The sequence below is a fragment of the Protomyctophum parallelum genome (genome assembly GCF_964188405.1).
Source record: "Protomyctophum parallelum genome assembly, chromosome: 17".
In the NCBI taxonomy this organism is placed as follows: domain Eukaryota; kingdom Metazoa; phylum Chordata; class Actinopteri; order Myctophiformes; family Myctophidae; genus Protomyctophum; species Protomyctophum parallelum.
In genome coordinates, this window is record NC_139719.1 from 47,366,665 (window position 1) to 47,394,560 (window position 27,896).

General features: G+C 46.4%; 1 protein-coding gene across 1 annotated transcript in view; it reads left to right on the forward strand.

Annotated features, from left to right (window-relative positions):
* Positions 1–24,661, forward strand: part of LOC310874821 (uncharacterized protein) — a 25,088-nt gene extending 427 nt beyond the window's left edge. The window contains exons 3-8 of the mRNA XM_083787688.1: positions 11,181–11,498; positions 11,716–12,344; positions 14,062–14,613; positions 15,324–20,559; positions 21,312–22,157; positions 22,336–24,661. Coding sequence (XP_083643814.1) covers positions 11,295–11,498; positions 11,716–12,344; positions 14,062–14,613; positions 15,324–20,559; positions 21,312–22,157; positions 22,336–22,683 — 7,815 coding nt within the window. The 5' untranslated portion in view covers positions 11,181–11,294 and the 3' untranslated portion in view covers positions 22,684–24,661. The remainder of the gene's footprint in view (positions 1–11,180; positions 11,499–11,715; positions 12,345–14,061; positions 14,614–15,323; positions 20,560–21,311; positions 22,158–22,335) is intronic.
* Positions 24,662–27,896: the final 3,235 nt, after the last annotated feature.

The window sequence follows — 27,896 nt, forward strand, 5'->3', positions numbered from 1 at the left end:
CTGCTATTTTTCAATAGCTAAAGCATAACATAATGCTAACACCAAATGGGGTGCCTGCCCAAAAAGTTTAATAACATAAAATTAAACTTTTTCAATTTCTTTTGTGTTTTTGGGGCTCCTATATGTGTTTTCTATCCCCACAAATAACCAATTTTGAACAATCAGGCCTTCATGTCATATGGGTGTTTTAATGGAAATTGCTCTCAGAAACAGCTCGACTGATTTTGGCCTCATCGTGATGTCATCAATGTCACCCTACTTTGTATAATTCCTCCTTTTCTTCAGTCTTCAGTTGCAAATTTGCATTTCCACTTTGTTTACAATGTCCACCATTGTTGATTTTCCAAGCTGGCATGGAATGGAAACAAGCCTGGTTTTATCTAGCATGAGTATTATAATGACTCAAATATTAAATAATCTGCATATCAGCACCCTCTCCACCTCAGGACAGTGTGGTACTGCAGCTAAAACTGCTTTCAAAGTCCAGAAAGAATTGACAAGGCCTGGTTATATCAGAGTGGTGATTGAGGCTCAAACCATTAGAAATAACTTTGAGGGACATGGACAATATGATTATTAAATATTAAAAGCAGTTTTAAAATGCATGTTATTTGCGCTTTAAGAATTATTATAGACTTCAACCTGTTTAACTAGCCCTCACTAAGAATTATTATAGACTTCAACCTGTTTAACTAGCCCTCACTAAGAATTATTATAGACTTCAACCTGTTTAACTAGCCCTCACTAAGAATTATTATAGACTTCAACCTGTCAGCCAAAAAGGATCACATTTACACCATTTGGTTCCATGTGTTACACTCTCAGAGTCACAGACCTGTAAGGGTCCATTTGGTTCCATTTGTTACACTCTCAGAGTCACAGACCTGTAAGGGTCCATTTGGTTCCATGTGTTACACTCTCAGAGTCACAGACCTGTAAGGGTCCATTTGGTTCCATTTGTTACACTCTCAGAGTCACAGACCTGTAAGGGTCCATTTGGTTCCATGTGTTACACTCTCAGAGTCACAGACCTGTAAGGGTCCATTTGGTTCCGTGTCTCACCTATTGTGTGGAGGTAAAGTAACCTTGGCTTGAGCGAATATACATAATGCAGAAAAAAGCAATAAGAATAGTAAACAACGTAGGTAGTAGGTTATCATGAACACACAAATATACTGTTTCTAAACTCACATACTTTAAAATGTTTTGATTTAGTTGACTTTAAAACTGCACAGATAATATATAAAGCAAGACATCAAATGCTTCCTGGTAACATTCAACATAGGTGTGAGCTGAGAGGAGAAGTTAACTTTAAACAACCACGGGTTAGGGTTAAGGCGATAGTCTAGATAGAGAGAGAGAGAGAGAGAAAGAGAGAGAGAGAGAGAGAGAGAGAGAGAGAGAGAGATAGATGTCCAAGAATTTTAAACAAAGTATAAATGTAATCCAATTAAAAGAAAAGGCTAAAACAGGCGATATTGGATAAACATGGAATGCTTGGCGACTTGAATAAAATGCTAATGTCACAAATGTAAAAGTGAACGAGAGGGTCCACCTTGTTCAATTCATCAAAACATTTAGAGACGTAAAAATAGACACTTCTATATAGTTAAAGAACAGAACAGGAATTCATCATAAAGGAGGTAAAAAGGTACAGGTACATGGGTATCTTAGTGAAGTATTTAGACAGGTACATGGGTATCTTAATGAAGTATTTAGACAGGTACATGGGTATCTTAGTGAAGTATTTAGACAGGTACAGGGGTATCTTAGTGAAGTATTTAGACAGGTACATGGTTATCTTAGTGAAGTATTTAGACAGGTACATGGGTATCTTAATGAAGTATTTAGACAGGTACATGGGTATCTTAGTGAAGTATTTAGACAGGTACATGGGTATCTTAGTGAAGTATTTAGACAGGTACATGGGTATCTTAGTGAAGTATTTAGACAGGTACAGGGGTATCTTAGTGAAGTATTTAGACAGGTACATGGGTATCTTAGTGAAGTATTTAGACAGGTACATGGGTATCTTAGTGAAGTATTTAGACAGGTACATGGGTATCTTAGTGAAGTATTTAGACAGGTACATGGGTATCTTAGTGAAGTATTTAGACAGGTACATGGTTATCTTAGTGAAGTATTTAGACAGGTACATGGGTATCTTAGTGAAGTATTTAGACAGGTACATGGGTATCTTAGTGAAGTATTTAGACAGGTACAGGGGTATCTTAGTGAAGTATTTAGACAGGTACATGGGTATCTTAGTGAAGTATTTAGACAGGTACATGGGTATCTTAGTGAAGTATTTAGACAGGTACATGGGTATCTTAGTGAAGTATTTAGACAGGTACATGGGTATCTTAGTGAAGTATTTAGACAGGTACATGGTTATCTTAGTGAAGTATTTAGACAGGTACATGGGTATCTTAGTGAAGTATTTAGACAGGTACATGGGTATCTTAGTGAAGTATTTAGACGGGTACATGGGTATCTTAGTGAAGTATTTAGACAGGTACATGGGTATCTTAGTGAAGTATTTAGACAGGTACATGGGTATCTTAGTGAAGTATTTAGACAGGTACATGGGTATCTTAGTGAAGTATTTAGACAGGTACATGGGTATCTTAGTGAAGTATTTAGACAGGTACATGGGTATCTTAGTGAAGTATTTAGACAGGTACATGGGTATCTTAGTGAAGTATTTAGACGGGTACATGGGTATCTTAGTGAAGTATTTAGACAGGTACATGGGTATCTTAGTGAAGTATTTAGACAGGTACATGGGTATCTTAGTGAAGTATTTAGACAGGTACATGGGTATCTTAGTGAAGTATTTAGACAGGTACATGGGTATCTTAGGGAAGTATTTAGACAGGTACATGGGTATCTTAGTGAAGTATTTAGACAGGTACATGGGTATCTTAGTGAAGTATTTAGACAGGTACATGGGTATCTTAGTGAAGTATTTAGACAGGTACATGGGTATCTTAGTGAAGTATTTAGACAGGTACATGGGTATCTTAGTGAAGTATTTAGACAGGTACATGGGTATCTTAGTGAAGTATTTAGACAGGTACATGGGTATCTTAGTGAAGTATTTAGACAGGTACATGGGTATCTTAATGAAGTATTTAGACAGGTACATGGGTATCTTAATGAAGTATTTAGACAGGTACATGGGTATCTTAGTGAAGTATTTAGACAGGTACATGGGTATCTTAGTGAAGTATTTAGACGGGTACATGGGTATCTTAGTGAAGTATTTAGACAGGTACATGGGTATCTTAGTGAAGTATTTAGACAGGTACATGGGTATCTTAGTGAAGTATTTAGACAGGTACATGGGTATCTTAGTGAAGTATTTAGACGGGTACATGGGTATCTTAGTGAAGTATTTAGACAGGTACATGGGTATCTTAGTGAAGTATTTAGACAGGTACATGGGTATCTTAGTGAAGTATTTAGACAGGTACATGGGTATCTTAATGAAGTATTTAGACAGGTACATGGGTATCTTAGTGAAGTATTTAGACAGGTACATGGGTATCTTAGTGAAGTATTTAGACAGGTACATGGGTATCTTAGTGAAGTATTTAGACAGGTACATGGGTATCTTAGTGAAGTATTTAGACAGGTACATGGGTATCTTAATAAAGTATTTAGACAGGTACATGGGTATCTTAGTGAAGTATTTAGACAGGTACATGGGTATCTTAATGAAGTATTTAGACAGGTACATGGGTATCTTAGTGAAGTATTTAGACAGGTACATGGGTATCTTAGTGAAGTATTTAGACAGGTACATGGGTATCTTAATGAAGTATTTAGACAGGTACATGGGTATCTTAATGAAGTATTTAGACAGGTACATGGGTATCTTAGTGAAGTATTTAGACAGGTACATGGGTATCTTAGTGAAGTATTTAGACGGGTACATGGGTATCTTAGTGAAGTATTTAGACAGGTACATGGGTATCTTAGTGAAGTATTTAGACAGGTACATGGGTATCTTAGTGAAGTATTTAGACAGGTACATGGGTATCTTAGTGAAGTATTTAGACGGGTACATGGGTATCTTAGTGAAGTATTTAGACAGGTACATGGGTATCTTAGTGAAGTATTTAGACAGGTACATGGGTATCTTAGTGAAGTATTTAGACAGGTACATGGGTATCTTAATGAAGTATTTAGACAGGTACATGGGTATCTTAGTGAAGTATTTAGACAGGTACATGGGTATCTTAGTGAAGTATTTAGACAGGTACATGGGTATCTTAGTGAAGTATTTAGACAGGTACATGGGTATCTTAGTGAAGTATTTAGACAGGTACATGGGTATCTTAATGAAGTATTTAGACAGGTACATGGGTATCTTAGTGAAGTATTTAGACAGGTACATGGGTATCTTAATGAAGTATTTAGACAGGTACATGGGTATCTTAATGAAGTATTTAGACAGGTACATGGGTATCTTAGTGAAGTATTTAGACAGGTACATGGGTATCTTAATGAAGTATTTAGACAGGTACATGGGTATCTTAGTGAAGTATCTAGACAGGTACATGGGTATCTTAATGAAGTATTTAGACAGGTACATGGGTATCTTAGTGAAGTATCTAGACAGGTACATGGGTATCTTAATGAAGTATTTAGACAGGTACATGGGTATCTTAGTGAAGTATTTAGACAGGTACATGGGTATCTTAGTGAAGTATTTAGACAGGTACATGGGTATCTTAGTGAAGTATTTAGACAGGTACATGGGTATCTTAGTGAAGTATTTAGACAGGTACATGGGTATCTTAGTGAAGTATTTAGACAGGTACATGGGTATCTTAATGAAGTATTTAGACAGGTACATGGGTATCTTAGTGAAGTATCTAGACAGGTACATGGGTATCTTAATGAAGTATTTAGACAGGTACATGGGTATCTTAGTGAAGTATCTAGACAGGTACATGGGTATCTTAGTGAAGTATTTAGACAGGTACATGGGTATCTTAGTGAAGTATTTAGACAGGTACATGGGTATCTTAGTGAAGTATCTAGACAGGTACATGGGTATCTTAATGAAGTATTTAGACAGGTACATGGGTATCTTAGTGAAGTATTTAGACAGGTACATGGGTATCTTATTGAAGTATTTAGACAGGTACATGGGTATCTTAGTGAAGTATTTAGACAGGTACATGGGTATCTTAATGAAGTATTTAGACAGGTACATGGGTATCTTAGTGAAGTATCTAGACAGGTACATGGGTATCTTAATGAAGTATTTAGACAGGTACATGGGTATCTTAGTGAAGTATTTAGACAGGTACATGGGTATCTTAGTGAAGTATTTAGACAGGTACATGGGTATCTTAATGAAGTATTTAGACAGGTACATGGGTATCTTAGTGAAGTATCTAGACAGGTACATGGGTATCTTAGTGAAGTATTTAGACAGGTACATGGGTATCTTAGTGAAGTATTTAGACAGGTACATGGGTATCTTAGTGAAGTATTTAGACAGGTACATGGGTATCTTAGTGAAGTATTTAGACGCCGTATTAATGATGTCGCTGGTGGTGGATGGGTTTCTGAACTGCCCACAGCCCTCCTATGAGACACAGACTGGTTTCTGAACTGCCCACAGCCCTCCTATGAGACACAGACTGGTTTCTGACCTGCCCACAGCCCTCCTATGAGACACAGACTGGTTTCTGAACTTCCCACAGCCCTCCTATGAGACCCAGACTGGTTTCTGAACCGCCCACAGCCCTCCTATGAGACACAGACTGGTTTCTGAACCGCCCACAGCCCTCCTATGAGACAAAGACTGGTTTCTGAACCGCCCACAGCCCTCCTATGAGACACAGACTGGTTTCTGAACTGCCCACAGCCCTCCTATGAGACACAGACTGGTTTCTGAACTGCCCACAGCCCTCCTATGAGACACAGACTGGTTTCTGAACTTCCCACAGCCCTCCTATGAGACACAGACTGGTTTCTGAACCGCCCACAGCCCTCCTATTTACAATTTACAATTTAGGCATTTAGCAGACGCTCTTAATCCAGAGCGACTTACATTTAAGCAAGAACAAAAGCATGGGAATACATCACATAAAAACATTTATCATGAAACATGCGTAAGCTAAGAAAGTAACAGTGGAATATCTATATAATGAAACTATACATACACTATACATAACATGCTATAAGTCTGTGTCAAATACTATCTAAGTCAACAGAAATGCTATCTAAGGGGGTAGGGTAAGTGCTATGGGCCATGATGGAGTCTGAAAAGGTGGGTTTTCAGGCTACGGCTATGAGACGGCTATGAGACACAGACTGGTTTCTGAACTTCCCACAGCCCTCCTATGAGACACAGACTGGTTTCTGAACTTCCCACAGCCCTCCTATGAGACACAGACTGAGTAGAAAATCATTGTACCATTTTATCATGATCATTAGTGAGGACCAAATCACCATTTGTCAGCCTTCTGATTGGTCCCTGACTGACCAACCAGCAGGCTCTTTCTGCCTGGTTCCGCCTTGTTTATGTTGAATTTTCTAAAATATATTTTTTGGAAAAAACTAAAAACAAACATAATCTGCCCTGCAGTCACCCTGCTGCACCTCTGATGTTCATTTCTACTGACAGCAAGTTTAAAGTAAGAATTGAGTGCACAGAATATCAATATGAACTAAGCAACTGGAAAACATGTTATTTCAACGGTAGTGGATGGAGAGAGAGAGAGGATTTTTGTCTAACCACGAAACGGCAACCAATGGGTGCGAAGAGGGGCGGGACCAGGGGCGGGACTTGACAAAGGGTGAATTATATGAAGTTATATACAATTATAATAATAATAATGAATTATTATTGATATGAAGAGAGGCTATAGCCTCTTATAGCCTCATAGCCTGAAGAGAGGTTGAAAATAAGTGGTGAAGTGGTCCTTTAAGTAAAACGTGTGAGTGGTGTCCACCACTGTGTATCGTGTAAAACCCGGAATGGAGCTCAGACAGAGGAGTGTTTTGGCTGGTTGTAAAACACAGAGTAATCTAGTAAGAGAGTGGCGACACTAGCGTTGACTCCCATTGCAACAATGGAAGGAGGAAGTGCTCATTCTATCTCAATGGGATAGTTCCAATGTGTGCAATTATAGCCCATAGCACCCCGCTTTGTCTCAATGGGATAGTTCCAATGTGTGGAATTATAGCCCATAGCACCCCGCTTTGTCTCAATGGGATAGTTCCAATGTGTGGAACTATAGCCCATAGGACCCCGCTTTGTCTCAATGGGATAGTTCCAATGTGTGGAACTATAGCCCATAGCACCCCGCTTTGTCTCAATGGGACAGTTCCAATGTGTGGAACTATAGCCCATAGCACCCCGCTTTGTCTCAATGGGATAGTTCCAATGTGTGGAACTATAGCCCATAGCACCCCGCTTTGTCTCAATGGGATAGTTCCAATGTGTGGAACTATAGCCCATAGCACCCCGCTTTGTCTCAATGGGATAGTTCCAATGTGTGGAACTATAGCCCATAAGACCCGATTTGTCTCAATGGGATAGTTCCAATGTGTGGAACTATAGCCCATAGCACCCCGCTTTGTCTCAATGGGATAGTTCCAATGTGTGGAACTATAGCCCATAAGACCCGATTTGTCTCAATGGGATAGTTCCAATGTGTGGAACTATAGCCCATAGCACCCCGCTTTGTCTCAATGGGATATGCGAAGTTGTCCGAACGGCCAAGGGCCGATTCATACTCCTATTTTAGAGCCGAATAAAAGTCGGTTCGGCGCTGTAAAGCCTACAATTTGACGTCATTTGAGGTTCGGGGGGGCGGGTACCGTCCTAAAGTCGGCTCTTCGGTGCTACTGAATAATTCTGACGAGCCGAAATCATTTCGGCACTACAGCGCCGAAACAGCGGTAAAATAGGAGTATGAATCGGCCCCAAGGCTCCAAGAACAGTCAGAAATTGTAGTTAAGGGCTTTCATTTTCCACAAACTCCTCCACCAAAAGTCCAGACAATTGTTCAGTGCAATAATTCTCAATAGCAAACTATATTACAGGCAACAAAATAAAGGAAGGACAAAAAATAAAATAAATACTTGGGCAACACTGTACCTTGATCTGCACACAAGGCCCTGTAGCTCTCCCTGGATGTTATCTGTGTCAAAGCCCAGATCCAACTCACTTGTCTGTCCCTGCAGCCTCCATTAACCCATTCTGACCTGAGATCAGATTCATACGAAGGTTTCCACTGGACACACACTGGTCTGATTAACCCATTCTGACCTGAGATCAGATTCTAAAAATGTCAGTCGTTCTTCGATTTTTTTCAAAAATAGCAGACCTACAAGCTCGTATCGCGCCACTCGGTGGCGCGATATGAGCTTGTAGGTCTGCTATTTTTCAATAGCTAAAGCATGACATGATGCTGACACCAAAATGGGTGCCCGGTCAGAATGGGTTAAATAGGAGTGGATCCTACCACAGGAAACAATCAATTAGAAACCCTTCTTCTCAATAAATACTTTCAATATGAATACTTCTATAAATAACTAGGGTGACCAGATGTCCCTCTTTGCGTGCGACAGTCCGTCATTTCCAAGACTTTTCAGGCGTCCCACAAATTGAGACCCTAGCTGTCCCACATTGAGACTGACAGCCATCAGTGTTCAAATGCCCTAATAGATTAGTTAGTCCCCTAATAGTTGGCCTTCTGTAATTGTAAAGCTCTCTTCCTTCAATGTGTTTTTAACCCTGTTAAATTAGCATAAAAATAAAGCATGATTTTAAAATGTGAGACACCAGAGGAGTTTATAAATGATAACAAATAGGCCTATGGTCGACTATGACATCAAGGCATTTAATAGCAACTCAAGTAGTAAGTTGCTAACCCGGTACTCCAGTATTGCATGTGTGGGACAAGTGGGATGCACTTGTCCCACACAAGCGATATTTATGTCCCTCAAATGAACAGTTTGGATCTGGTCACCCTATATAGCTTGTGCAGAATGCCACTGCTAGGCTATTAACAAATACACATAGAAGGTCACATGATTACACCTGTGCTCGCTGCATTACACTGGCTACCAATAGACTCCAGAATTGTTTTAAAAAATTGTATTAATTACTTATAAATCCCTCGTTGGGCTGGGTCCAATTATATCTAACAGAGTTACTCCACCCCAAGGTATGCACACGACAACTTAGGTCTTCAGATAAAGGCCTTCTTATCATCCCTATTATTATTATTATTATTATTATTATATATCCCTGCTACCAAGATGAGAACAAAGCCTTCTCATCGATAACACCTACACTCTGGAACGAGTTACCTCTCAACTTAGAAAATGTAGAGTCAGTCGACGCTTTTAAAAAGATGCTAAAAACACACCGGTATCGTACATACTTTGGTCATACTGTAGCGATTATCAATATTCTTTGCTGAGTTATGCTTTAGCTATTGAAAAATAGCAGATCTACAAGCTCATAGCGCGCCACCGAGTGGCGCGCTACGAGCTTGTAGGTCTGCTATTTTTGAAAAATCGAAGAACGACTGACATTTTTAGAATCTGATCTCGGGTCAGAATGGGTTAATCAGACCAGTGTGTGTCCGGTGGAAACCTCGTATGAATCTGATCTCAGTTCAGAATGGGTTAATCAGACCAGTGTGTGTCCGGTGGAAACCTCGTATGAATCTGATCTCAGGTCAGAATGGGTTAATTTGTACAGCACCTTGTAACGGTTGTTATGAAAGGCGCTCTATGAATAAAATTACCTTACCTTACCTTAACTATAAATACAATTACCTTACCTTACCTTAACGCCTTGCATCAAAGTAACCTATACGTTCCTAAATAATGCGTTACAGCAAGTAAAAATCAGCATGAAACTCAATGACAATAAATGACTCAAAGCATCTCTCATAAGAAACACCTCTCCTGCACCTCTCTCACTTAGCCCATAATCAGGGGGATTTCCACCAGCAGTGCAGGGGAGACGACTAACAAATCAGTGAACACACAGTTTTCAACACACTAGTTTAAAACATTAGTCCTTGCATGTTATAGAAAGCAGTTTGATGCATATGTATATACTGTAGGGCACGGGTCGCCCCGTGACACAATAGTTCCAATGTGTGGAACTATAGCCCATATAGGCACCCGATTTGCTGGCGAAATCAAAGCGTGTCGCCTGCACTCTCCTACCCTACACTCTTGTAAAACCTGGCATGGAGCTCAGACAAGACGAGTGTTTTGGCTGGGCGTCAGGTAAAACCTGGCTGGGCGTCAGGTAAAACCTGGCTGGGTGTCAGGTAAAACCTGGCTGGGCGTCAGGTAAAACCTGGCTGGGCGTCAGGTAAAACCTGGCTGGGTGTCAGGTAAAACCTGGCTGGGTTTTTATGGCTCAACGGAACCCGATCCGGTTAGCAACGCCACCGGTACTTTCCCACTGCATCTGCTAGCATATTTATACACTGAACTACTGAGTACTTCTACTCTAAAGTCCCTCTGGCCTACTGTAGGACCCCGGACCACAGGGTGAGACCCTCTGGCCTACTGTACGAGTCCAGCTCCATAAACCCAGACACCCTGGCCTGCATGCTTTAAAATAGACACACTGGCATGTGTGTGTGTGTGTGTGTGTGTGTGTGTGTGTGTGTGTGTGTGTGTGTGTGTGTGTGTGTGTGTGTGTGTGTGTGTGTGTGTGTGTGTGTGTGTGTGTGTGTGTGCGTGCTCGTGTGTGTGTGCGCGTGCGTTTGTGTGTGTGCGTGCGTGCGTGCTTGCGTGCATGTGTGTGTGTGTGTGCGTGCTTGCTTGCGTGCGTGCGTGCGTGCATGTGTGTGTGTGTGTGTGTGTGTGTACACAAAGGTCAGCCATAGCACTGACCTAGTTCAAAACCCATTTATAGTAATCATCCATAACTGGTATTTATTACAACCCACTAGTTATATTTCACCCACAATTCTGCATACAGTGTAATAACACAGTGATAACACAGTGTAATAACACAGTGATAACACAGTGATAACACAGTGTAATAACACAGTGATAACACAGTGATAACACAGTGTAATAACACAGTGATAACACAGTGATAACACAGTGTAATAACACAGTGATAACACAGTGATAACACAGTGTAATAACACAGCTGCTCTTGTTTTCAGTAATGAACCACCAGTCGAGCAGCACCGAGCGCCCGATCGCCCTCAGACCAGACGAGAGAGAGAGAGCGTGTCCCCGCCCACACGGCCTGTGACATCACTCATGACATCATCATCATGAGCTGCGTGGTGGAAAAACGCCACGGTGGTTACCGTGGTTACACGGCTGGAGGCGTGGCTACGGCGGGGGGTGTGGCCATGTCTGGGGGCGGGGCTATGCTGCATCCTGGGGGCGTGGCTACGGCAGGGGGCGGAGCCATGCTGCACCACCGCTTCCCCAACGGATTCGCCAACCTCCTGATGGACGAGACGGACCGCGAGGTCAGAGGTCACCGAACACACTCACTCAGCTTTATGATCATGATTATTATTAGTAGTAGTAGTATTATTATGTATTCTCTTCTTTAGGTCAGCATTCTGACGGAGAGGGCGTTTTGCAACCTGTGTTAGTAGTGGTAGTATTATTATCAGTAGTAGTAGCAGCAGCAGCAGCAGCAGTAGTAGTAGTATGTTTTAAAGTATCCATTGTGTTCTTTAGGTCAGCATTCTGACGGAGAGGGCGTTTCGCAGCCTGTGCGTCGGAGACGATGCCGTGTACAATGACGAGCTGACGTACGGAGGAAGTTTCTCTCCGTTCAGCTGCACCAAACCCCTGGTGGACGCCCCGCCCCGCCCGTCCCGCAAACAGGGGACGCATCAGGGCACCCGTCACGGGACGAATCAGGGCCCCGACGCAGCGTGTAAGGACGCAGCAGGACGGTCGTCGCAGCAGAAGCGTAACGACGGGTCGGACGTGTCGTGTCTCCTGCAGGCGCTCGGCGACGCCGCCGAGGCCAGCCGGCGCCGCGGCGGGCTAGCTGACGGGGTTCCGCCGATCCGAAACGGAGACTTCTGTAACGACAACTCCAACGGTGAGTCCTGGGACGAGTCGGCGCTGCGCAGCATCCGCCAGGAACTCTCTGAGTTCTCCTCGGACTACCGCTGCGATCTGCCGGCGGGGGGCCGTCAGAACCGTCGCCACCGGGACGACTCGGCCAAAAAGGTCAAAGTGAAGAAGTTGAACATTAAGAACTTCTTCCTGCACAGCGATCTCAGCCCCTTTAAGACCTGGAGAGACTTGAGCCGTTTCCCTTTCAGAGGAGAGCTTACAGACACCTCCCCCAAGTGGTAAGGACATGTACTACATCATTATTATAATTAGCCGGCTACAGACACCTCCCCCAAGTAGGGAATTAACCAAACATTTCAACAAGACTACTGCATTAACACAAACACATTAAACCATTTTTTTATCATTCTCCTGCTGATTTTGTCCAAACATCACGTAGGCTACATTGGTACACATTGTACTACGTACATATAGCATAGTACATTGGTACACATTGTACTACATATAGCATAGTACATTGGTACACATTGTACTACATATAGGATAGTACATTGGTACACATTGTACTACATATAGCATAGTACATTGGTACACATTGTACTACATATAGGATAGTACATTGGTACACATTGTACTACATATAGGATAGTACATTGGTACACATTGTACTACATATAGGATAGTACATTGGTACACATCATCTCTCTATGGTCATTAGACCACAGAGGTTAGACTAACCACCTAACTTAACCACCAGGCTCATTTCTGATTTACGTGAAACTGTGCACACACACTCCCTGGACTCCTATTGGTCAGATCAATGTGATGTCAAATCACAGTCCCTACCGGTGTGACCTCGCATCACCAGGCTTTCCACCTCGGAGGAAAGCCTGTTCTGTGTTACAAAGTTGGCGCGTGAACCGGTCTGGAGCGGATGATATCGTTACGTCATGTTGTAGTCATTGTTTTGTAGTCATCAGGATGATATCGTTACGTCATGTTGTAGTCATTGTTTTGTAGTCATCAGGATGATATCGTTACGTCATGTTGTAGTCATTGTTTTGTAGTCATCAGGATGATATTGTTACGTCATGTTGTAGTCATTGTTTTGTAGTCATCAGGATGATATCGTTACGTCATGTTGTAGTCATTGTTTTGTAGTCATCAGGATGATATCGTTACGTCATGTTGTAGTCATTGTTTTGTAGTCATCAGGATGATATCGTTACGTCATGTTGTAGTCATTGTTTTGTAGTCATCAGGATGATATTGTTACGTCATGTTGTAGTCATTGTTTTGTAGTCATCAGGCAGGAACAATCATCCAGACTTCCTTTTCCCTCAAACCGGAAGATTAACAATAAAAGCTCTCGTAGTCTGTAGCTTTTATTGATTCCGGATGATTGTTCCTGCCTGATGACTACAACATGACGTAGCGGTATCATCCTGATGACTACAAAACAATGACTACAACATGACGGAGCGATATCATCCTGATGACTACAAAACAATGACTACAACATTAAGTAGCGATATCATCCTGATGACTACAGAATAATGACTACAACATGACGTAACGATATCATCCTGATGACTACAGAATAATGACTACAACATGACGTAGCGATATCATCCTGATGACTACAGAACAATGACTACAACATGACGTAACGATATCATCCGATTTACACACCACTACATTTCTAGGAAGAGACACTTACACAAATAGATTATGACCTAGCACAGGTCTCCACCAGGTCAGGTAGGATATCACACACACACACACACACACACACACACACACCTTCAGCCTGGTTGGAGACAATAACCTTGAGCTTGTAGATCTGCTATTTTCGCAATCTCTGAAAATGTACTTTGTAATTGTCATTATTTGAATACTTACTAGACTATGTTTACTAGACTAACCCTTACATTATTTGAATACTTACATTATTTGAATATTTACTTGAGTATTTTATTTCTTTGTCCACCACAGGTATGACTCAGCATTCTACAAAGAGCTGAGCGATCATATCGAGACTCGCCAACAGGAGGTGACAGAGGCCCCTGCCCCTCCCCCCATGACTCCTCCTCCTCCTCCTCATGCCCCTCCCCCTATGACTCCTCCCTCTTCTCATGCCCCTCCCCCTATGACTCATGACACTCAGAAGAGATGCTCGTCAGACGTGGGCGAGGCCTGTAGCGCCCCCTGGAGGAGACACAGAGCCAGAGCACAGAGCGCCGTGCCGGTAGGCCACACGGATGTGCTGCCTCGTCCTCGAGGAAGGGGAGGAGCTACGAGGCGGGAGGAGCTACGACAAGGTGGAGGAGGCGCTACAAGGGGGGATGAGCTACGAGGAGGTGGAGGAGGAGCTACAAGGCGGGAGGAGCTACGAGGAGGTGGAGGAGGAGCTACGAGGGGGGAGGAGCTTGAGGCGGAGATCAGCTCGTCAGCCTCCACTCCCTTCAGTATCTGTCAGCTGATGACTCCTCTGATTCCCTCACGACAAAACACGCAGACGTCCGAAGTCCTGGACCTAACATACAGGTATGATCTAATTATTATATCTATATATATTAATATCTATAGAATCTATATGATACTGTATGATCTAATTAATATATCTAACTATATTATTAATATCCATAGAATCTATATGATACTGTATGATCTATGGTATCTAATGTTATAGTTAAATACTGGACGTAACATACAGGTAATTATATAATATGATATACTGTATCTAGTTAAGATCTCAACGAATTGGTTGTTAATATATAGTATGTAAACTCTACAGTATTATATATATATATATATATATATATATATATCCCTTCTTCTCTGGAGTCCAGCCTCAAAGTAGACCAGAGGTAGAAAACTGTCGTTCCCTGATGTCATCGCTAGGGGACACAGGCATCAGTAAGCAGGAACTGGGGATGGCAATGAAGGACCGGGAAGTCTAGCGTGTTATTGTGTAATCCACGATATCTACCGCGGTCGAAAAATGATGATGATGATGATGTAAACTGTACAGTATAAATAATGTAAACAGCCACAGACCTTTGAAATACTGCTGTACAATCATGTAGTATTTACTGTAAATCATGTAGTATTTACTGTAAATACTGCTGTAAATCATGTAGTAATAATGTCTAATCTGTCCGTCTAGGGTTAGGGTTAGTATATAGACTATAATAATAGTATATAGACCATAATATAGTATATTGACCATAATAATGTCTAATCTGTCCGTCTAGGCCGGACTCGGAGCTCAGAGTGAGCGCGGTGGAGCCCCCTCTGGTGAAGCGTGACAGCGCGGTGGAGCCCCCTCTGGTGAAGCGTGACAACTACAAGTCTCTGGCGTCCAGCGTCCTGTTCAACCTGAAGGACAACAGGAAGCGCGTGAAGAGTCGCTACACGCCCCCGCGCTTCAGGACCTCAGAGCTGCCCTCAGAGCTGCCCGATTCGTTGGACCCCCCGCGCTTCAGGACCTCAGAGCCATCCTCGGAGCTGCCTGACTTGTTGAACCCCCCGAAAAAAACCCAGGCTGAGGGGGCGGGCCCTGAGGGGGCGGGCCCGACTGACGGACAGGCCGTCTGGAGCCCCGTTTCAGATGTCGGTCTCAACGAGTCGTCAACATCGGACGATTATTTGATATCAAATCTGCTACAAACTAAAGGAGAGGCAGCAGCGCACCCTGCTGGCAGCAGGAAGAATAATAAGAGTCCCAACAAGCAGAGCTACCCGTCTCTGAACCTGTACAAGAAACACCCTCTAGTTGCACTACTAGGTGGAGCTGCTGAGTCTCTGAACAAGAAGGCCAGTCCCGTTGACCCTCTAGTTCCTCCACTAGGTGGTGCTCCCGCCAACAAAGATGATTCTGTGGCACAAAATAAAAGTCTTCCAACTAAGAATAAAAGTCTTCCAGCTCACAGCAAACTGCTTTCACCGCAAGAAGTGTCCACCAGCTCAGGACTGTCTCCAAATACTGCATTAAATACCGCTCCCATCCACAAAGTACTTTCACCAAAAACTAATACTGCACCCATTGAGAAAGGACTTTCACCCAACGTTGCGCCCATCCAGAAAGTCGTTTCACCGATCAATGCAGCTAAAGTACTTTCCCCCGATGGACTGGAGGAGAAAGATGGAGTTTCACACAATTCGCCAGCAAATAAAAGATGTTTAGCAGACATTGACTTTGGCCCACAGTGTGCTTCTAGTAAGGAGAAGGATGTGAGTGTTCTGCCTAAGAGTACGATGGATGTGATCCGGGCGGCGAAGGAAGCGATTCACGCCGTGAAAAACAAAGCTCTGTCTGGGACTCACTCGGAGAGCTACAGAAACACAGAGAACAGAGAGAGAGACGCTAACAAACATGGCATGAATTCCGCACAAACGTTCAGTAATAATAAGGAGACCTCAGTAACGGAGATAAACCACAACATGTCTCCAAACAGAACCCAAGAAGTAACAAATTCACAAGGTAAATATGGTGTCAAAAAAGAGCCCCCGCCAGTGCCAAAGAGAAATTTCTCTAAATCCGACATTCAACATTCAATTGAAAATCAGACAGTTTCCGACAATCTGTGTGACTCAAAACAAGAGATTCCGATGCCAAGCGCTAACGATAAGGACTCTAACGTCGTTCCGGTGCCAAGCGCTAACGCTAAGGAGTCTAACGTTGTTCTGGTGCCAAGCGCTAACGATAAGGAGTCTAACGTTGTTCCGGTGCCAAGCGCTAACGATAAGGACTCTAACGTCGTTCCGGTGCCAAGCGCTAACGATAAGGACTCTAACGTTGTTCCGGTGCCAAGCGCTAACGATAAGGACTCTAACGTCGTTCCGGTGCCAAGCGCTAACGATAAGGACTCTAACGTCAAGCCGGGGCGATTCAAACACGTCTTCTCAGCGCGGCAGAACAACTACATCAAGAGTCAGCGCTGTGTGACGCCTGAAGACGAACAGGAAGTCGAGCACGAGGATGGTGGGCAAAAAACAAACATCTCATCACCGCGGGAAATGAAAGACAGCGACCACATCATCAACGAGCTGGAGAGAGCCCGCTTCAGTGACCGCATCATCGAGAACGCCATGAACAAACTGAGCGCGGTGAACATGGACCAGGAGACCACCAGGGCCAAAAATGACCTGATCTCCAGAGAGCTGAAGAACATCAAGAGAGGCATGATGTCCATGCGAGGAAACACCTTCACCAAGAGAGACGCCAAGACGTCCAAGACAGAGGAGAGCAAGCAGCACATGTTCTCTAAGATAGACAGCAACGTGGTCGTCAACAAAGCTCTCATAAACAACAACTATGACAGGGCCAAGATGGCGCTCGAGGAGATCATATCAGAGAGGCTGAAAAGCAAATTTGCAAAAGAGGAAGACGGTGAAACTCTAACGTTCGAGGAGGATGTTCACATGGCGAGAGCAGAGCAACATAAAAAGGCTTTGCGGGATTGTGCGACGACGGAGGTCAAGGAGAGACAAAACGGCAGCGCGTCCACACTACGAGAGAAAGACACCAGGGGGCGGTTAGGCGATCTTCACCTGAAACAGATTCTGTCGCAGTCTGAGGCCAAACTCGGTGATGCTCACCGGTCCGGCGCTAAGAAAGCTCCACCAGGAGTGGAGAAGGCGAACGTGGAACAGCTAAACAACCAAACAGTAGCTAACGTTACTGGAGAACCAGACAAACCAGCAGCTAACGCTAACCATACAGCTGTGGCGACTGGAGAAGACAGCAAGAGACATGTGGTCAGGAACGCAGGTGACGATCTGATGAACAGGAAGGAAAGTGACAGGAAGAAGAAAGATGCTCCACCGGTTCCTCCGAGAAGCAAGAAAGCAGTCCTGAGCAGAGAGGACAGCGATACAGCCGAGGCAGAACATGAACAGGAATTCTTTGTTAAAGATGAAACAGCAGCAGACACTACAAAAGAAACCAAATATACAGAATCAGGGAAACAAGAACAAAAACGCTGTGTGTATGCAGAGGAGGTGGAGCCAGGTCAAATCAGTTCCAATAACCATATTTGGGATGGTGAAAATATTGAAAAAACAAAACGCATTTCTGAATATGTTCGATCTTCAGAACTGCCTCATCAGTCTAAAAATAAACATTCACCTTTACCCCTGAGGGCTGACAGAAGGGATGAAATAAAAACAGGTGGCAGACAGCCGACCGTAAGTCATTCTGATCATAATTCAGAACAGCAGGAGCAGCGCAAAGTCAAGCGTAAGGCCCCGTTAAAGCCAGAACATTTAATATCACCGGAATGGACAAAACAAGACATCATTACGAGTCCGGAAGGCACTGTAGTGTCAGAACAGCCTGGCAGTGCGAATGAAAGCGTTGAGCATTTCCACGAGGAGGAGGGAACATTCAACCACCTCCCCTTGAAGACGGTGTCGCCCATTTTACTGCTGAACGGAGCTCACTTCAATCAAAGCCCCCCTGATCAGGGCAGCTTGTCTTCTAAGTCATCATATTTTTCGGTGGAGAGTGCTCTCCACCGGAACTCAGCCACAGAATCCAACGTTTACCACTCGCTGGAGAATCTGGACGACCTGGACGACATGTCAGGAACCCCAAAGAGGGATTCAAGCAAGAACGAACTGGAGAATTATTATTCCGTGAGCGATCAGGAGAGCGAACCGGAAGTCTCTCCTCTCAGAGGGAAAGAAGCGTTGCGGGCCGCAGGCGTTCGCGGTGGCGACCAAAGCCAAGGAACGGAAAATGCTGGCACGAGCCGAAGCCGGTCTATCGGCAACGCCGCCAAACAAACAGCGACGTCGCCGGACTCCTGCAGCGTCTCCCCGCCCTCGTCCAATCAGAAGGCGACGTCTCCGGCCTCTGGCAGCATCTCCCCGCCCTCGTCCAGCACTTTCTCGCCCGTCCTGGGCGTCCGCGTTTTGTTCAAAGTCAAAGACAACACCATCATTAACAAGCCGGTGAGACCGGTGCATCCGTTCTCACCCCGGGAGAACGCAATTGGCTCGGAAGGGAAGGGAGAGGCGGAGCTACGCCAAACAAAAGAGAGCCCGATGCCTCCACGGGCCAATGAAACGACTAAAGGCCGCGCTACAGACACCGCCGACGCTAGTTTTAAACCCGAACATACTTTACGACCTCTTCCTCCCATCGCACCTCTCTCTCCTCCTCAACACCTAAACCTCTCTCCTCCTCAACACCTAAACCTCTCTCCTCCTCAACACCTAAACCTCTCTCCTCCTCAACACCTAAACCTCTCTCCTCCTCAACACCTAAACCTCTCTCCTCCTCAACGCCTAAACCTCTCTCCTCCTCAACACCTAAACCTCTCTCCTCCTCAACACCTAAACCTCTCTCCTCCTCAACACCTCTCTCCTCCTCAACACCTAAACCTCTCTCCTCCTCAACACCTAAACCTCTCTCCTCCTCAACACCTAAACCTCTCTCCTCCTCAACACCTAAACCTCTCTCCTCCTCAACACCTCTCTCCTCCTCAACACCTAAACCTCTCTCCTCCTCAACACCTAAACCTCTCTCCTCCTCAACACCTAAACCTCTCTCCTCCTCAACACCTAAACCTCTCTCCTCCTCAACACCTCTCTCCTCAACACCTAAACCTCTCTCCTCCTCAACACCTAAACCTCTCTCCTCCTCAACACCTAAACCTCTCTCCTCCTCAACACCTCTCTCCTCCTCAACACCTAAACCTCTCTCCTCCTCAACACCTAAACCTCTCTCCTCCTCAACACCTAAACCTCTCTCCTCCTCAACACCTAAACCTCTCTCCTCCTCAACACCTCTCTCCTCCTCAACACCTAAACCTCTCTCCTCCTCAACACCTAAACCTCTCTCCTCCTCAACACCTAAACCTCTCTCCTCCTCAACACCTAAACCTCTCTCCTCCTCAACACCTCTCTCCTCAACACCTAAACCTCTCTCCTCCTCAACGCCTAAACCTCTCTCCTCCTCAACGCCTAAACCTCTCTCCTCCTCAACACCTAAACCTCTCTCCTCCTCAACGCCTAAACCTCTCTCCTCCTCAACACCTAAACCTCTCTCCTCCACAACTGGGCGACAGCCAGAAGAAGTCGTTCCTGGCGGTTCCGCGGTGCGACAGCGGCAGAGCGTCAGGAGAGAGCCTGCTGTCGGAGGGAGTGGAGAGTTCTCCCGACGGCTCCGACGGGACGCCGCTCCTCCCCGTCACGCCGGCGGACGAGCTCGACGCTGGGAACGACAGCCAATCAGGACTCCCCAAGCCGCCGGTGGTCCTGCCCAAGTCAGAGAAGGCTCTCCTGAAGGCCATGAAGCTGGCCAATCGGAGGATCAGAAAGGAGGCCAAGTCGTCCAATCACAGCTCGTCCCGAGGTGGCGGGAGGCACAGAGGGGATAAACACGCACTGCCCGACGGATCCCAGCAGAAACCCTCGGAGCGTACAAGCAGTGTCAGGAAGCACAGCGATAGAACGACCCAGAGTCCTCATAATGGAGACAAGGTAACACTGCATCTGGGTTAGGGTTACGCTAAGGTATGCTAAGGTATGCTAAGGTAAGCTAAGATAGGCTACAGTAAGCTAAGGTAAGCTAAGGTATGCTAAGGTAAGCTAAGATAGGCTACAGTAAGCTAAGGTAAGCTAAGGTATGCTAAGGTAAGCTAAGGTATGCTAAGGTAAGCTAAGATAGGCTACAGTAAGCTAAGGTAAGCTAAGGTATGCAAAGGTAAGCTAAGGTATGCTAAGGTAAGCTAAGATAGGCTACAGTAAGCTAAGGTAAGCTAAGGTATGCTAAGGTAAGCTAAGGTATGCTAAGGTAAGCTAAGATAGGCTACAGTAAGCTAAGGTAAGCTAAGGTATGCAAAGGTAAGCTAAGGTATGCTAAGGTAAGCTAAGATAGGCTACAGTAAGCTAAGGTAAGCTAAGGTATGCTAAGGTAGGATAAGGTAGGTAACGTTACATCTGAGTGGTTGTCCAGGTTACTTATTGTTTATTATGATATAAAAACAAGCAGCTGGTGTAGAACATGAGAAGGTTCCTGCACTAATATTTACATACCACAATATGACATACATGATCTAATGATTGATGATTAAATTGAACAAGCTGTATGTGTGTTTTAGTTATAGATATCTATCAGTCTAATAATCCTTTAACACAGTATCTATGTACCAACCACCGTCTAGATACTGACGTCCTAGCTACCGTAGTAGATACTAACGCTACCGTCTAATGATCCTTCTTGATTCCACCAGGGCGGCGCCAGCGAGAGGAGAGGCGACAGCCACCAGGGCGGCGACAGAGCGGATCCCTACGATGGGGAGAGTGGCAGGAGGCGGAGCCTCGATGGGCGGAGCCGAGGTCGCAGTGGTGCGAAACAGACCCGGGAGAGGTCGGAGCAGCGGGGGGCCCCTGGGGGCCACGAGGGGCACTACAGCAGCGACTCAGAGCGGCGGGGGGCTCCTGGGGGCCACGCGGGGAACTACAGCAGTGAGTCAGAGCGGCCGGGGGCCCCTGGGGGCCACGCGGGGCACTACAGCAGCGAACGCATCTTCAGCAAAGTTCCCGTGTATAAAAGCGAAAGGCGACCGGCGGCCGAGCGCTCTCAGAGCTTCGACAGGAACGTTACGGAGCGCAGGATGAGCGCCGACACGGCGGGGGAAGACTCCCGGGCTCGGCGCATCGAGAGGTCCATCATGGACGAACTGCAGCTCCGAGGCCGCAGCAGAGAGCGGCCGGGCGGCCGCGGCAGAGACGACAACGACCACGTCAAACGCAGTCACAGCATCGACACCTTGTACCACGCCGGAGAGCTCTCCTCCTCCTCCTCCTCCTCCTCACACCCCTCCAACGTCTCCCGACAGTCCAGCACCGCAGGAGGACAGCTACAGTCCATCTCCACAGGGGCCCCGGCCGGGATACAGCGGTCCATCTCCACAGGGGCCCCGGTGGGGATACAGCGGTCCATCTCCACAGGGGCCCCTGCGGGGCCACAGCTGTCCCGTCAGTCCAGCATGGAGCCCACCACCATCATGACGCAACGCAAGCTCCTCCAGGACCCCGACTCGGGACAATACTTCTTCGTCGACATGCCAGTCCAGGTACAGAGTGAAAACAAGGACGGGTGATGAATCTGTCGTGGTTAAAATTTGAAGTTTGAAGTTAAAATGGGTTTTATAGGAAGAGGGCGGAGCAGCTAACATGAATATGAAATACTAACTACAAGCTAAAGCTTAACCAAAGTGTTCTAGCCCTTTAAATAAATACCGCCCCCTACAGGTGAAGACCAAAACCTTCTTCGACCCAGAGACGGGGAGCTATGTGACGCTGCCGGTGCAACCGCCGTCCGACGGTTCGATTCCCCAGGAGCTGCTCAACACTCCGGTGGTGCTGTACCACCACCGCTTCGTCCCTGTACCGCTGTCCTCTGGCCAGCAGGGGGAGCCGGTGTACGGTCAGTCCTCTGGCCAGCAGGGGGAGCCGGTGTACGGTCAGTCCTCTGGCCAGCAGGGGGAGCTGATGTACGGTCAGTCCTCTGGCCAGCAGGGGGAGCTGATGTACGGTCAGTCATACCCGGAGCCTCTGGGGGAGTTCTATGCAACAGAAGAGCTGGAGTGTGTAGGATAAACCACGCCCTCTCTAGGATAGACCATGCCCCCTCTAGGATAGACCACGCCCCCTATAGGATAGACCACGCCCCTCTAGGATAGACCACACCCCATCTAGGATAGACCACACCCCTCTAGGATAGACCACGCCCCCTCTAGGAGAGACCACACCCCTCTAGGATAGACCACGCCCCCTCTAGGAGAGACCACACCCCTCTAGGATAGACCACACCCACTATATGATAAACCACACCCACTATATGATAAACCACACCCCATTAGGAAAAGGCCACGCCCCCACTAAGAATAGAGTGTTAATACATTGAAGTGGTTAACTCTAACCTGACCCTAACCCTAGAAGACATCTTAGCTCCGCCTCTGGTCTGATGAGGTCATTGCAGATGAGGAGCGATTAATGAGCCTAGTAATTTATTTTCAATGATTTCTTTGCTGTCGCTACGCGTCCCTCATGGGCAGAGCTGTCGCTACGCGTCCGTCATGTCGCTACGCGCCCCTCATGGCCAGAGCTGGAAACAAAGGGACCTTACCCATGTTCCCTCAGCCCTATGAGAGCTATGGGACCGTACCCATGTTCCCTCAGTCCCATGTTCCCTCAGCCCTATGAGAGCTATGGGACCGTACCCATGTTCCCTCAGTCCTATGTTCCCTCAGCCCTATGAGAGCTATGAGCCCTAGAGTACTGTAGAGAATAGTGTTCATATGTTGATAGAATAGAGAGTTGAAGTGAACAGCAAGTAAACATAATTCCATCTGTGCCTTAAATTCAAAGAGGACATACTGTATTTAGTGACATCAGTATTTGGACCTCTTTGAAATTATTTCACATTTTGGAACTATGCTTACGATTTGGTTTTATTTTTTTGTTTTTTTGTTTGTTTTTTTTTCTTGCTAATTTAACAAATCAGGGACTTTAAAAAGCTCTGTGGAGCTGAATACCGCCCCATCTGGCGGAATCAGGTTACTGCAATGGTGCCTTTCATTTAAAAGAAGAATGAAGTTAAGTTGAATAATGTCAGAGGAAAGTGTTTTAGTTAGCGATGAGTGAAGGTAAAACTAATAACCGATATGTGAATGTTTAACAGAGGGATGAGTGAAGGTAATGTAATTACTAATAACTGAGATGTGAATGTTTAGCAGAGCAGGACACTTGAATGTAAATGATGCAGATTGAATTATAAATAACAACAAGTGCTCGTTTCAGGTGTTTTTGAGTTTTGAGTTTTATTACCATGTTTTCAATCGTTAGAATCACGGCTATATGCTACAGACACGTTTTAATGCAGTCACTGAAGTACACAATGATTTGTGCTTGTTTTATGTGATTACATTTTAATGTAACATATGTGGACTGCAGTACACAATGTGTTCTATTGTTTTATATGTACACAATGTGTTCTATTGTTTTATTACACAATGTGTTCTTCTATTGTTTTATTACACAATGTGTTGCATGCAGACAGCTAATAGCGCAGGTTGTGTTGATGTGGCAGAAATGTTTTATTTAAGTTTATTACAATAATATTATAATGTAATCATTATAACAATATAATATTATGATGTAGCCTAATGTAAAACATGATACTTGTAGGATAATTGTTGCATTTGATTCCTAGTGAAGTAAAGGCTGGTTTACCATTAACCCTTTGGGGTCATGGTTAGTGTAGTGAAGTATACAGCATGGTTAGTAGTACTAGGTTAGTAGTACTAGGTCAGTAGGTAGTATAGTAGCAGTAGTAGGTTAGTAGTAGTTAGTGAAGCGGGTTTACCATTAACCCTTTAGGGTCATGGTTAGTGTAGTGAAGTATACAGCATGGTTAGCAGTACTAGGTTAGCAGTACTAGGTTAGTAGGTAGTATAGTAGCAGTAGTAGGTTAGTAGTAGTTAGTAAAGGCGGGTTTACCATTAACCCTTTAGGGTCACGGTTAGCGTAGTGAAGTAAAGGCTGGTTTGTGTCTGTTTATCATTCCAATAAATAAAGAAACTTATAATCCAGGACTCTGCCTCGTTAATTCCTTTGGTGCCATCTAGTGTTATTACCATTGATTATCATTCTTTGAAACCTCTTCTCAACAGGCCCGGAGAATGAGGCCTGGCACTGGTCTGGGTCCTAACCGGGCCCTACTGGGCCCTAACTGGGCCCCAACCGGGTCCTAACTGGGCCCTACCTGGGCCCTACTGGGCCCTAACTGGGCCCTAACCGGGCCCTACCTGGGCCCTAACCGGGCCCTAACTGGGCCCTAACCGGGTCCTAACCGGGCCCTAACTGGGCCCTAACCGGGTCCTAACTGGGCCCTAACTGGGTCCTAACTGGGCCCTAACTGGGCCCTACTGGGCCCTACTGGGTCCTAACTGGGTCCTAACCGGGTCCTAACTGGGCCCTACTGGGTCCTAACTGGGCCCTACTGGGCCCTAACCGGGCCCTAACTGGGCCCTACTGGGCCCTAACTGGGCCCTAACTGGGTCCTAACCGGGCCCCCTAACTGGGCCCTAACTGGGCCCTACTGGGCCCTAACCGGGCCCTAACTGGGCCCTACTGGGCCCTAACCGGGCCCTAACTGGGCCCTAACTGGGTCCTAACCGGGTCCTACCTGGGCCCTAACTGGGCCCTAACTGGGCCCTAACCGGGCCCTACTGGGTCCTAACTGGGCCCTACTGGGCCCTAACTGGGTCCTAACCGGGCCCTAACCGGGTCCTAACCGGGCCCTACTGGGTCCTAACTGGGCCCTAACTGGGCCCTAACTGGGCCCTAACTGGGCCCTAACCGGGCCCTAACCGGGTCCTAACCGGGCCCTAACTGGGCCCTAACTGGGCCCTAACCGGGCCCTACTGGGTCCTAACTGGGCCCTAAATGGGCCCTACTGGGTCCTAACTGGGTCCTAACTGGGCCCTACTGGAAAATAACCGATCTACATGCTCTCGCATCGGCTATTTTTGCTCTCCTCTCTTTCTCCCTCCTTCCTTCCTTCCTTCCTTCACACACACACACACACACACACACACACACACACACACACACACACACACACACACACACATAGCTCTAATGCCCTCTGCTCCATAGCTCTAATGCCCTCTCGTCCAAAACTCTAATGCCCTCTGTTCCATAGCTCTAATGCTCTCTGTTCCATAGCTCTAATGCCCTCTGGTACATAGCTCTAATGCCCTCTGCTCCATAGCTCTAATGCCCTCTGTTCCATAGCTCTTAAGCCCTCTGTTCCATAGCTCTAATGCCCTCTGTACCATAGCTCTAATGCCATCTGATCCATAGCTCTAATGCTACTGACCATAGCTCTAATCCCCTCTGTTCATAGCTCTAATGCCCTCCCCTCACCTACCGGCTCTCCTCTCTTTCTCCCTCCCCTCACCTACCGGCTCTCCTCTCTTTTTCCCTCCCCTCACCTATCTGCTCTCCTCTCTTTCTCCCTCCCCTCACCTACCTGCTCTCCTCTCTTTCCCTCCCCTCACCTATCTGCTCTCCTCTCTTTCTCCCTCCCCTCACCTATCTGCTCTCCTCTCTTTCCCTCCCCTCACCTATCTGCTCTCCTCTCTTTCTCCCTCCCCTCACCTACCTGCTCTCCTCTCTTTCCCTCCCCTCACCTATCTGCTCTCCTCTCTTTCTCCCTCCCCTCACCTACCTGCTCTCCTCTCTTTCTCCCTCCCCTCACCTATCTGCTCTCCTCTCTTTCTCCCTCCCCTCACCTACCTGCTCTCCTCTCTTTCCCTCCCCTCACCTATCTGCTCTCCTCTCTTTCTCCCTCCCCTCACCTACCTGCTCTCCTCTCTTTCCCTCCCCTCACCTATCTGCTCTCCTCTCTTTCTCCCTCCCCTCACCTACCTGCTCTCCTCTCTTTCTCCCTCCCCTCACCTATCTGCTCTCCTCTCTTTCTCCCTCCCCTCTCCTACCTGCTCTCCTCTCTTTCTCCCTCCCCTCTCCTACCTGCTCTCCTCTCTTTCTCAGGATGTGACCCCATAGGCTGGAGGGGTGCAGGATGTGACCCCATAGGCTGGAGGGATGCAGGATGTGACCCCATAGGCTGGAGGGGTGCAGGATGTGACCCCATAGGCTGGAGGGGTGCAGGATGTGACCCCATAGGCTGGAGGGGTGCAGATGTGACCCCATAGGCTGGAGGGATGCAGGATGTGACCCCATAGGCTGGAGGGGTGCAGATGTGACCCCATATGCTGGAGGGATGCAGGATGTGACCCCATAGGCTGGAGGGGTGCAGGATGTGACCCCATAGGTGGAAGGGATGCAGGATGTGACCCCATAGGCTGGAGGGATGCAGGATGTGACCCCATAGGCTGGAGGGGTGCAGGATGTGACCCCATAGGTGGAAGGGATGCAGGATGTGACCCCATAGGCTGGAGGGATGCAGGATGTGACCCCATAGGCTGGAGGGGTGCAGGATGTGACCCCATAGGCTGAAGGGGTGCAGGATGTGACCCCATAGGTGGAAGGGATGCAGGATGTGACCCCATAGGCTGGAGGGGTGCAGGGTGTGACCCCATAGGTGGAAGGGATGCAGGATGTGACCCCATAGGCTGGAGGGGTGCAGATGTGACCCCATATGCTGGAGGGATGCAGGATGTGACCCCATAGGCTGGAGGGGTGCAGGATGTGACCCCATAGGTGGAAGGGATGCAGGATGTGACCCCATAGGCTGGAGGGATGCAGGATGTGACCCCATAGGCTGGAGGGGTGCAGGATGTGACCCCATAGGCTGAAGGGGTGCAGGATGTGACCCCATAGGTGGAAGGGATGCAGGATGTGACCCCATAGGCTGGAGGGGTGCAGGGTGTGACCCCATAGGTGGAAGGGATGCAGGATGTGACCCCATAGGCTGGAGGGGTGCAGGATGTGACCCCTGACGAGGAATTTCCATCAGCTAGACTCATTTGAAGATCATTCGAATACATTTAAATTAGTCTATACAGACCGAGCTTTGAAGCTCTGAGCCATGCTGTGAGTAACAGAGCCTCTTCTCACCTGTCCCCCCACCCCCCCTCTTCCTTTGTGTGTAAGCAAATGGTCCTTACATCTAGAGAGATTGTATTCACTTCTGGGTCCACCTTGTGGGTGGGACTAAACTGCCATATAAACTGTAACTCTGTGCTTGTATGGTTATGCTTGCCTGGGAGACCTGCCTGCGTGCTGCAGCATCCGTGTACTGCTGTGCACGTTAAATAAAGATCAACAAAGGGAACTTGCTT